The sequence below is a fragment of the Colletotrichum graminicola genome (genome assembly GCF_000149035.1).
Source record: "Colletotrichum graminicola M1.001 genomic scaffold supercont1.22, whole genome shotgun sequence".
NCBI lineage: Eukaryota > Fungi > Ascomycota > Sordariomycetes > Glomerellales > Glomerellaceae > Colletotrichum > Colletotrichum graminicola.
The window spans coordinates 449,006-460,601 of NW_007361026.1; the positions used below are offsets into that span (position 1 = coordinate 449,006).

The following is an 11,596-nucleotide window of genomic DNA, read 5'->3' on the forward strand; positions in this document are numbered from 1 at the left end:
ACCCGATTTGGCATGACTGCCTATACATATGGAAGGATCCGTAGGATTCAGGGCCTTACGGCGCAGCAGCTTGTTTGTTGTCTCCCCCACACACACCAATCGCCTGCATACTAGGACACTTGAATTCTACTCGTCAACCAGCATTGTCACATCCTTAACGCTACATTAGCGATTTTAGAGACTGGAGATGCACAGCTGGAAATGGAAAAAGGGCCGATTCCCGCCGGCGCGAAGGTGATGTATGTGCGGCTTAATCTGTTGGACGGTTGGACGACTTGTTTAGACACCACAAGTAGAGTTTCACGCCTCCTCAATCGTACATTCTCTTCTCTCCAAATCAGCAATGCTTCGTATCCAACCAACGAAAGGCCTTGGCTGGGGGCTTGGGTTTCGATAGAACATCATCACGATCGACGGGGGTTGTTGAGCAGCCACAAATCGACAGCGGCTGCTCCCTCCCGCATCCGTCTCGGAACCAACGGTGCAACATTGCGAGAGGATTCAAATTCAATAAGATCTCTGGCTCCACCGTGGCTCTCATCATCCCTCCCGCCTCAAAATCCAATCACTCAACTTTCTTGGACGTGTACTGATGGCTCATCTCACTCCGGACCCAGTGCTGCTTCATGCACGTTTACGGCCGACCGGTTTGGCCTGCATCGACCTGGCAACCAACCGCAGATGGACGTATTTGGAACTCGATGCCGACATTCAGCGCGCGGCCTCCGTATTGTGCGGACAAGGGGTTCAGACCGGCGATAGAGTGGCGACCATCTCAGCCAACAGCGTCCATCAGATCATTTTACAGCAAGCACTCATGAGGCTGGGAGCAATCTTCGTTCCACTCAACTGGCGTCTTGCTCAAGCCGAACTCACAAAGCTGTTGGTGGATTGCGCCCCGGCCATTCTCTTCACGGATCTTGTCCCGCCAGAACTGCCTCTCGGCTGCCAGCACATTGGCTTTTCAAATTTGTTTGCAGCTGTGGATGCTGCAGAACAAGCGCCTCGCTTGGATGCAAGGCCCGCGGACGAGACGTGCGTTGTTCTCTACACGTCGGGGACGTCCGGGGCACCCAAAGGTGTCATGTTGAACGCCCGGTGTATCTTGGCAACGACAATCAACTTCAGCATTCTGGCAGAGGTCGACACCGGGAGCGTCTTCCTCTGCGACGGGCCCATGTTCCATTTCATGGGTCTTATTGCTCAGATCTGGCCACCTCTAATGCGAGGCGGTACAATCGTTGTGTCTCCCAAGTTCAATGCCGACCTTACCAATGCTCGTCTTGGCGATGCATGTCTGCAAGTTACGCATTACTTTTGCGTACCTCAAATGGCCGAGGCCCTTGCCCGCGCACCCAATTTCAACACGACAGAGTGGCTCACTCTCAAGGCGCTTTTTACGGGCGGAGCCCCCAACCCCCCAGCTCGTATCAAATGGTGGCTGAGCCGTGGAATCCGCATGGTCGATGGGTACGGTTCGACCGAAGTGGGCACAGTCTCTGGCATGCCACACTGCCCAGAGCTCATCGACGTCAAGGCGGGCTCTGTGGGCCTCCCGGGCCCGTTGACGGCAGTCCGGGTGGTAGACGAACGGGACAAGGATGTTCCAGTCGGTGCACCGGGGGAGATCATTGTGTCTGGTCCGAGCGTCACTCCGGGGTATTGGAATCGGCCAGAAGAGAACCTTGCCGCTTTCACGGGAGACGGGTGGTTCCGCACTGGTGACATCGGGCGGGTCGACGAGGACGGGTACGTCTTTTTGATTGACAGACGTAAAAACATGTTCATCTCGGGGGGAGAAAACGTGTACCCTGCCGAAGTCGAGGCCGCGATGGCTGAGCACCCTGGCGTGGTCGGTGTTGCAGTTATCGGTGTGCCGGATCAGCTCTGGGGCGAAGCCGGGCGCGCATTCATAATTGCGGCGCCCGGCACTCAGCTTACCCATGAAGACATGATTGAACATTGCCGTTCACGAATTGCCCGGTATAAGGTGCCAAGAGAGATTATTCTTGTTGAACAATTCCCTCGAACAGGGTCGGGCAAGGTTCAAAAGCATCTTCTGACAGAGGACTCTGTAGCAAGATTGTAGCAGGCTCGTCAGATAGAAAAGTACGATACCGGTAATAGAATGCAACCACTCTCTCTCTACCAATTGAATCTGAAGAGGGAAAGGAAAAAGTATCCTTCAGGCAGCAAGTATAACTGGGATGTGTCATACAAAAGAAAGGAAAAGAGAATACAAAAGAAAAAAAGGAAATCTGTGCGAACTAAAAAGTTGTGCGCCGAGGGGGAATCGAACCCCCGGCTCCCCGACGCTGCTAGATGGCAACGGAGAATTTTACCACTAAACCATCGGCGCAGATATAACTCGTGGATGTGTTCATCGTGTACATTGGACGGCTTACGTTACATTCCAGCTGTGCTATCATCCTGAATGCAAGTGTGCTTTCAATAGGTTACGACGAGGATCTCGTAGGAGGAATAGGAAGAAGTTGAGGGCGTTCTAGATCTACCAATGGACATGGATTTAGGTCACATTAGCTAGTCCGCCGCGGAGTACCAATCAATTCCAAGGTGTGGTTCGGCAAGCGCGGGTGTACATCTTGGGTCCGTTGCCGAGTAGGATTCAAACGTCTGCCTGACATCGCCGATGCGCACCATGCGCAATTCAGGTACGTGCCAGCCGTCAGCTTTCTATTCTGAGCAGCCAATGAATCGGCCTAGCCAACTGCGGAACTCCCAAGAACCAATAACTCTCTGCGTATCCCATATAAGCCCTATTCAGTCTCAAACAAGCGCTTAATTATGTATCAAATAGCGCGGCCAGCCATCACACTAATCGATAAACTCAAAATTCTTCATTATCCTGCCTAGTCGTACCTATTTGGGAACTGTTGCCGAGACGCCACGGGAACTGCTCCTCTCGTCGCTAGCCACCTCACGTCAGTCGCGCTTCTTCAGGTGAGAGTCAGCCTTGAGTCCTCGCCCCCCTCTCAAAAACGCATTGTTGCGGTCCAACATCTTCATCCTTCCATCATGTCTGTCCATTAGTGTGGTTTTCTGGTTTCTGGCCCCAATCCTAGACCGGGTCACATGAAATTAGTTGAACCTTATATACCGGTGCCATACGCGGATAAATTCACTTGCCAAGTGTTGGCACAAACCATTACTTCCTCGACACTCCCTAAATTAGAAACCCCATGTCAAGTCAACTTCCAATACTATCAGGATTACCTACTTGCCAAAGAAGAACACTTCAAGCTTCCTATTGGTTCATAATAGGGTTAAAAATGATCCGATTTATTCAAGCTTTGACGCCCCATACTTTGCCGTCACGGCGTCAATTAATGAATGGTATCATGAGTCGCTTGGCCCCTTTGCTTAACGACGCATGACGAGTATGTCCATTGTGAACTTATTTCCTTGAATTTTGTGAGTTCATCAATGTTCTTATACGTCTCCAAAGGTCTGGTCAGGCTCGCCGCCTCCTATCATTACCACAAACGCCCGCACATGAACAACCGGCTTTTCAGCGCTATCTTGCTGAAGCAAGGGAAGCCGGTATACCGCATATATTCCTGATGTCAATTTGAAGCAAGGAGACAATCAGCTGGGTTTCCAACACCGAACAATACATTTGAGAATGGCAGGTTAAGCATATTTTCTCCGGCAAAGTAGCGTATGCATCTTATTCCACGCGCTCCCACATTTCTTGTTATGAGAAATCAGGAATGAGCGCCAGCTTGTCATGTCGCTCACCCGTTGGAGCAGCTAGGAGCTGCAGATGGCGGCACCCAAAATCATATCACCCAGCCTAAAAAGGCCAAATAGGGACGTTGATCGGTGCCCTCGACTCAAAGAAGTCCGACAGGGCTGCTCCAGTGAGTATTCAACCCCACTCTACCATAAGCCTGACTTCAATTTTGCGTATGATCGCCAGTTGGATACAGAAAGAGCTTACCAAGAGTTACCGTTACCCATTCCGTCACCGAGAATGGAGCGGCGTTATGGGGTAAGATATCTTTCCCTCGCCACAAGGCGTACCAGAATATTGCCTTTTCCACGAGCACTATTCAGATTTTGGAAAGGCAATTCTCGGGGAAAAAAACAAAAAAGCCCACCTCGGCCGGCACCTTTGATAATCAGCGATGAACTGCGTGGCTCGCGAGGCCATCGGTTCCACGCTCTCCGTCATTGTTCCACCGCCGACCCGCAATTCCAAAGAGCCCACATCATATGATGTCAAGCCGCAGTCGTGGTGCGTACGATGCTTGTTATGTCGTCTCCGGCACGTTACTTTCACTGTGATTATGGCTATTATCTACCTGTGTGACGTCACGGGGGACCGCCTTGTACCCGTACCTTAGTTATCTCGTCTCTAGTGGAAAAGAGAAATGATTTTTAGATTTCCCGCTGTTCCTGCTCCACTGAATCAGAGAGATCGAATTATATACGGATGATGGTCAGAGTCAACTCAAGCATTACCGGTCCGTTGGATCACTTTTTGGAGGGGGCCATCTTTTTCTTTTCCCACCGCAAGTCGCAGAGTAGGACCGCGAGCAACGTCTTGGCTAAATAGCGTCATGTCTCCAGTTTAACGTAACAAAACTCTCGGTGGAATTGAAAGGTCATGGAAATTGATAAAGACGCTGTTAGCAAGCTAGTTCGGAGGCTTTGGAATATTGGACCAACCACTTTTTCGTTGAGTTTTATTTTTATTTTTATTTTCACCAAGTGGTTTCGGTCATTGACTGATATAGGCAGATCGAGACGCAGAGCCAACACAACTTTGGCGTTGTCATTAAGTATCGGACATTTATATTAGTTCTCGGTTACATCAAGGTGCCCCTCAGTGCTATTCTTTCAAGGTTGCCCATCATCATGGCTTCCGTGCCGGCTTCCGATAGTGGACGGGCTTCCCGGCCGTCTAACAATGAAGACAAGGCTCCAACCCGCGAAAGCAGCGTGACCCGCGTCGAACCGAGTTTCAATGCCGAGAAGCATAAAAGACCAAACGCAGAGAATTCCAAGAACGGGGCGGACGGTGGCTTCTTTGAGAACGGACCCGGCCGGGACGAGGAGGCCGAGGGTACCAGGAGCCACGACGAGGAACTAGCGGCCGCGAACAGCCGTAAGCAACCAGAGTATACCCCTGATGGGAAGCGAATCATCACCGAAGACGAATGCGACCATATTCTGGGCTACTCCTGGCCGGCATGGAAGAAGTGGATGCTCCTCTCCTCCATCTTCGCCGTCCAGGTCTCGATGAACTTCAACACCAGTGTGTTCCCGAGCGCCGTCACTCCCATCAGCGAAGCTTTCAATGTCAGCGAGCAGGCTGCTCGTGCTGGCCAGTGTGCCTTTCTGGTTGCCTATGCGTTCGGTTGTGAGCTTTGGGCGCCTTGGAGCGAGGAGTTTGGAAGGTGGAGGATCTTGCAGTGAGTTTTCACAATCGCGCCTGTGCTGGACCACGACTGATTGATTGTTGTAGATGCTCCCTGTTCTTGGTGAACATATGGCAAATTCTTGCTGCTTTAGCTCCCAACTTTGGAAGCATTATCGTCGCTCGAGGACTGGTTTGTGGTGACCAAGCCCCCCCACGTCCGCAACGAAGCTAACATTACTATCAGGGCGGGCTCAGCTCAGCCGGTGGCAGCGTCACCATCGGAATGGTTGCCGATCTCTACCAGCCGGAGGAACAGCAATGGGCCGTCCTCTTCGTCGTGCTGTCTTCCGTGTTCGGAACCTCGGTCGGCCCTGTGGTCGGCGGTCCGATCCAGAAGTTCCTCCCGTGGTACTGGAATTTTTGGATCCAGCTCATATTCGGCGTCGTGGTCCAGTCCATCCATTTCTTCATGCCCGAAAGCCGCGCCACCATCATCATGGACCGAGAGGCCAAGCGGCGCCGCAAATCCGGCGAGGACATCAACGTCTACGGGCCCAACGAGGTTAAGAAGCCCCGGCTTTCCATGCACGAGTTCGCCATCACCTGGATCCGCCCCTTCGAGATGTTCGTCCGCGAACCCATCGTCCTATCGTGCTCGCTGTTATCGGGATTCTCTGACGCCCTGATCTTCACCTTCCAAGAGGGGTTCTCTCCGGTCTTCAACAAGTGGGGCTTCGGGACTCTTGAAAAGGCGTGGGCTTTCATCCCCATCAACATTGGATATTTGCTGGCGTACATCTCCTATATCCCTTGGATCATCAGAGACCACCGCGTCACCAGAGCAAAGGGACCGGACGCTCTGGTACCCGAGTATCGTCTGCAGTGGCTGTTGTACCTCGCCCCCCTCGAGACGATCGGCCTGTTCGGATTTGCCTGGACCTCGATGGGACCTCCCGAGTCTCACTGGATTGCCCCCATGGTTTTCTCGTGCCTCATTGCCATCGCTAACTTTGGCATCTACATGAGTACAATCGATTACATGGTGGCGAGTTACGGTCCGTACTCTGCTTCTGCTACTGGTGGAAACGGGTTTGCTCGAGACTTTCTCGCCGGCATTGCCGCCATATATGCGACCCCTCTCTACGAGAACATAGGCGATTCGCGCCACACCGAGTATGCAAGCACCATACTGGCTTGCCTTGCTCTCGTGATCACGATTCCAGTATATATAATCTACTGGAAGGGACACGTCATTCGAGAGAGGTCTAAATTCGCCCAGTCCCTCGAAGCGGACCGACGCGCCAAGGGCGGTCGTCGCGTTGTTACAGTTTCTCAAGAGCAGCTTGAGCCCAAGAATCTCTGATCGATGCGGCAATGGATTTACGACACAATTGTAATCTCAATGCAGATATAATATGATCATAGAATGATATAAGGCGTAAACCTCAAGTATAGTCAAGATACCAACGATACCAATGTACAGCAATTTGATGTATTACTCAAATGTTTCATGGCAATAGTTTCCATATACATTTGATGGCAATAGGAAGACACTGGCTTCGAGGTATCGAAGTGTCTGGCGCTTATACAGTTGGGCTATTGAACAACCATGGAGGCGTCCGAGCTGAAACCACATGCGACTTTCCCGGCCTCCACTGCCGTCGAGCCAAGAGGAAAAACTCTTCCCACATCCCGGCTCACATCAGTTCCCGGTTGGGCAGTTTCCTTGACGTCGGACAAAAGATGCCCAGCCAATCACGGGCCCGGGATTATCCTCCAAAGCCGATAATGTCGGAACCGGTGGGACTACCGGTCTCCACCGTCCAACGGGCTGTATGTCCGAGGGAGGGCCGGCCGGCCTCCGAACTGCCGCGCCTCCTCTTAGCCCTAATTATTATGCGTTGTCCGGTATACTTAAGTCTGTTTATTGGCGAATTGCTTATGTGTTAGTACTAAGGGCATATATCCAAGACGACCCCATAGGGTCGCACAGGCACACAACATTAATTAACCATAATTACAAAAACAGAGGGAAAGTATCATGCCCGATACCCAGCCCAACAAAATATTTAAGGAGAAATACCATAGAGGTATCTGGGTATCTACCCCATTGACCGCAAGTGAGTATATTTCAGGATAGAGGTGTACTATACACCCAATGTTGGCTGGCTGGCTCTAACTGCCTCATCCAATCATTTTGCCATCTCGCCGTACTGCCAACAATACCTTTTGTACATCTTGTTGTTAGAGTATAGTCTCAGCGAGGGGACACGCGTGTAAGCCTCGCACAGAAAGATATGCCAAGCTTGCATGAAGCCATCCAAGTCCACACAAGAGCTAAAATCAACCCTTGGCCTCGAGAACTTATGATCGAGTACCGGGCGTCTCTTGAGTAATATCTGTATGAAGCGATGTCGTTCCTCAAGGTCAAGCTCCGTCTTGAACGGCTCACATGTTCCTCGTAAGATGAGTGTTTCCGTTCGATCTTGAAAATGATTGGTTGTTCTCAATCGGCCTTAGGATTGGTCTTCGATCCATGCAAGGAACCCGCCACGGGCTGCACCGTACATCAGAAGCTGCTCTTTGCTAAAGTGCAAGGATCATTCATGAGAAGCATAAAGGAAGAATTCTGGCTGACAACAGGTGATCCAGCGTATTTATCCTAATATTGTAACAGCAAAACAAAGTCCCAATGAACGCCGGCCTAATGCATCCCGTCTCTCGCGTCAAGACCGTCTATTGCGGAGCGCGTCTCTCTCACCGATACATGTTGCTCGGGCATCCTCATGTCCTCGAATGCACCATCCGTCCCTTGACCCAGACCGCCTTGGTGTTCCGGTCGTCGCCGTTGAAGAGCCACTTGGCGACCCGGTCCTCCCAGCTCTCCCACCCAAAGATGTCGACGTTGCCCTCCTCCCCGCCGCGCCCGCCGTCCTCGTCGACCAGCGGTAGCCCGATCAGCTGCGCGTCCCACTGCATGCCGACCTGGAACCCGCCGACCTTGCCCTGCAGCCCGACGACCTTGGCGCCGCCCCTGGTCGCGAGGTGCAGCACCTCCTCGACCGTCAGCTTGGCCCTCTCCCGCTCCTGGCCACGCAGCCCCATGGCCACATGCCGCGACACCAGCGCCGCCTGCCTGGCGGCGTCGAGGATGCTCGGGCTGTACCCGCCGCTCATGTCCGTACCCAAGCCGACGTCGATGCCCTTGTCCCAGAGCCAGCGCACCCGCGCCGCACCGCTCGTGATGCTGCTGTTGCTGCACGGGCAGTGCGACACCTTGGCGCCCCTCTCGGCGATGGTGGCCGCCTCCTCCTCCGACAGGTGGATCGCGTGCGCGAGCACCGTCTTCTCACCCAGCAGGCCGTGGGCGTCGTAGACGTCGGCGTAGCTCGCGCTCTCGGGGAAGAGCTCCTTGACGAGCTCAATCTCGCCCTCGTTCTCTGAGATGTGCGTCTGCACGAGGACGTCGAGCTCTTTCTGCATGCTCGCTAGCCCCCTCATCGCCTCGCTCGAGCACGACGGTGCGAATCTCGGCGTCAGAATGGGCGCGACGATTTCGAAACCCGGGTCGATGGTCCGTATGTAGTCCACAGTCTCCCTCGTCTTTCTCAACGAATCTTGAGGCGACTCATCTTTGTAGTATTCAGGACACAAGCCCTCGCGGTCCATGCACACCCGCCCGACAAATGCGCGTTGGCCTAGTGCCAAACAGATGTCTGCCAGAAGATTGGTGGCGTCGACATCAATGGTGGCGTAGTACGCCGAGGTGGTAGTACCGTGGGCGAGGGTGCGGCGCACGCAGGCTGTGTATACGCGCTTGGCCTTCTTCTGGTCCTTGAGACTGGCCTCGAGCGGGAAGGTATACGTGTTGAGCCAGTCGAGGAGGGTGGACTTTCCAAAGATGCCGACATTGGGGTATTGCGAAGCGTGCACATGGGTGTCTGTGGTGACGGTAACGTTAGCCTCGAGGTTGCCGGGGGGTGGGGATAGGATTTGATTTTCCACGAGACAAACGCGTGCATGTCTCGCAAAGGTTTTGTAGCCCGTTGTCTCACCCGAGTCGAGGCAGCCGTAGGGAGGGTGGCATTGAGCGGAGGAGGTAGAAAAAGAAACCATGGCAGCTTACCGATAAACCCGGGGAAGAAGAACTGCCCCTCCTCCCCCACACGAACCTCGACATCACCGACCTTCCACCCTAGGCGGGGGAGCAGCTCGGCCTCGGACCTCCTCAAGTCGTATCCCACCTTGACAGCGACAATGGTGCCGGATGCGTCGACGCAGACAGCCGTGTCGTGGAGGTATTCGAGCGCCTCCCTCGTCTTGGAGTGCACAAAGGTGCCGAGGAAGAGCTGGTTACGTCGCGTTGTCGGCGACGATGACGAAGCCGCGGCGGGCAGGTCTCTAATCATATCGCCCATTGTTGGTAATGTTGCAACGTTCCGTTATTGTTGAGATTGTCGAGAATACCGCTTTTGTTGGTGTTGGTGAACGAACCGTCTTCGTTGTCGCAGTCGTCGCCTTGGTTAATAATCCGGTCCGGATCTGTTTGGCCTTGACGTTGGGATCACTATTGTGTTCGTTCGTTGCTCGGTTGCCGTCGGCAAAGTTGGGAAGGGAACCGACCCCACGGTGTCTTTCAAGAGTCCACGGCGGACCAGATGACGCTGTTGCCAATGCTCCAGCTGACAACTGGTACAACACTGATGCAAAGTGGATGTCAAAACTCTAGGTCCCGAGAGCGTACGAACAGATCACGAGCCGGTGTTGTTGTTGAAAGAAGGAGGGAAGGGGACGGTAGTACGTGGTGGTATGAATATCACCGAACCGGCACAAGAGTCCGAAGCTCCAAGAAAACAAGACCACGAGAGCGGCGGGGAAGGAGAAAAAGCAAGGAGGCAAGAGCCGGTAGATATATGCAGTGCGACAATATGACGCGCATCGAAACAGGTGCTTCACTTCATCCGCTGCCGTCAGTCAGGTATTGTTATCGGATACTTCCATCCCCTCGCCTCTAGAGAGAAAGAGAGATAAGACGAATCAGACGAGGGCTGGGGCGGGGGAATCTCAATCTTAGTGTGCAGTCTATGCAGCGGGAGAGTATCAGAAGCATGCCGATGAAGAAAGAAGCTTGCCGCATTCCGTTAGGCCAAAGCCGTCTACCGTGTCAAGGCACGCCGCCGTCGTCCCCATAAGCGGCGGGTTGGACAGTTGAGACCGCCACTGATAAAATCATGCAATAGAACCGCCAAGTTAAGAAGACCTGCTGCCCACTGACTTCCAGGCTATGTGAGCCCGGGAACCCCAAACACTCCACGACCCCCCACTTCGCAGCGCGCCGGTCGCACGTAACACGGCGCTCGCCGCTGCCCGCCTACCTACCTAGTAGGAGTAGGTAGGTACTTACTTACCTAGCTACGATCTACCTAGGTACCTTAGCTATTTAGTGGTGTACCATGTTAGTCAGCTTTGCTCGATCCGGATAGCTTCGATAGCTTCGTCCGACCATGTTTTTTTTCCCCGTTGTTCCAATCTCCTCATTCCTCCCACTATTCCCTCTTAACCCCTTCTAATCCGGGTAGATAAGCTCTTCTCTTGTTCACCGACTAGTACAGATAATTGAGCACCTTCTCCCTTCCATCATCTCCTTGCCTCGTTTGCCTGTCTCTTGCTCTTGATATTATTCCCCACTCCCCGCCCCCAGTATTTACTTCGCTTGCATTATCCGTACCAGCAAATGAATGCGCGCGCCATGCACCCCCGGAACCAACAACCAAACGCCTCCCCCCCCCCCCGTTCTATCCGTATGCTGTGTCTTTCGGGAGAACCATCTGCGTGTCGGGTCCTTGCAGCTTCCTTTTGCAGATCCCCCGCTAGCACTCACTCTGGCATCCTAGCACCTGTCAGCCACCAGTCATCCGTACCACCTGCTCGCTGCCCTGCTTGTACGTCGGACAATGCAGCGCCCCTTCGGGCGTATTCTTTTAGCCAACATGCGGCGACACGGCTTTCTTTCACCTTCATCCGAGAGAACCACAGTTGAACCAATTGCTCTCTATTATCTTCTCTTGCCATCCGTTTAAACACACTAATAGCAATCAACGCCCCGGCCCTTGACTAAGCACTAAAACTTTCTAACGCGACATGATAAAACAGTCATTGAAAAATAACGTCCCGAATTTGTACAACGATTACACCGTCCAGAGTCATTCA

At 53.1% G+C, this 11,596-nt stretch overlaps 3 protein-coding genes and 1 non-coding gene across 4 annotated transcripts; 2 read left to right on the plus strand and 2 right to left on the minus strand.

Annotated features, from left to right (window-relative positions):
* Positions 1–592: 592 nt before the first annotated feature.
* On the plus strand, positions 593–2,089 carry GLRG_06163 (AMP-binding enzyme; the record flags this gene model as incomplete). Its single annotated transcript, XM_008096848.1, has 1 exon — positions 593–2,089. One exon carries the CDS (start codon positions 593–595, stop codon positions 2,087–2,089), a length of 1,497 nt encoding a protein of 498 aa, XP_008095039.1.
* Positions 2,090–2,278: 189 nt separating this feature from the next.
* Positions 2,279–2,359, minus strand: GLRG_13156. The gene has a single exon. It is a non-coding gene; the product is annotated as a tRNA-Gly (tRNA).
* Positions 2,360–4,881: 2,522 nt separating this feature from the next.
* On the plus strand, positions 4,882–6,749 carry GLRG_06164 (major facilitator superfamily transporter; the record flags this gene model as incomplete). The annotated part of the gene is made up of 3 exons (XM_008096849.1): positions 4,882–5,438; positions 5,492–5,576; positions 5,631–6,749. 3 exons carry the CDS (start codon positions 4,882–4,884, stop codon positions 6,747–6,749), a joined length of 1,761 nt encoding a protein of 586 aa, XP_008095040.1.
* A 1,421-nt stretch (positions 6,750–8,170) lies between these two features.
* On the minus strand, positions 8,171–9,804 carry GLRG_06165 (guanine deaminase; the record flags this gene model as incomplete). Its single annotated transcript, XM_008096850.1, has 2 exons — positions 8,171–9,327; positions 9,513–9,804. 2 exons carry the CDS (start codon positions 9,802–9,804, stop codon positions 8,171–8,173), a joined length of 1,449 nt encoding a protein of 482 aa, XP_008095041.1.
* Between the last annotated feature and the right edge of the window lie 1,792 nt (positions 9,805–11,596).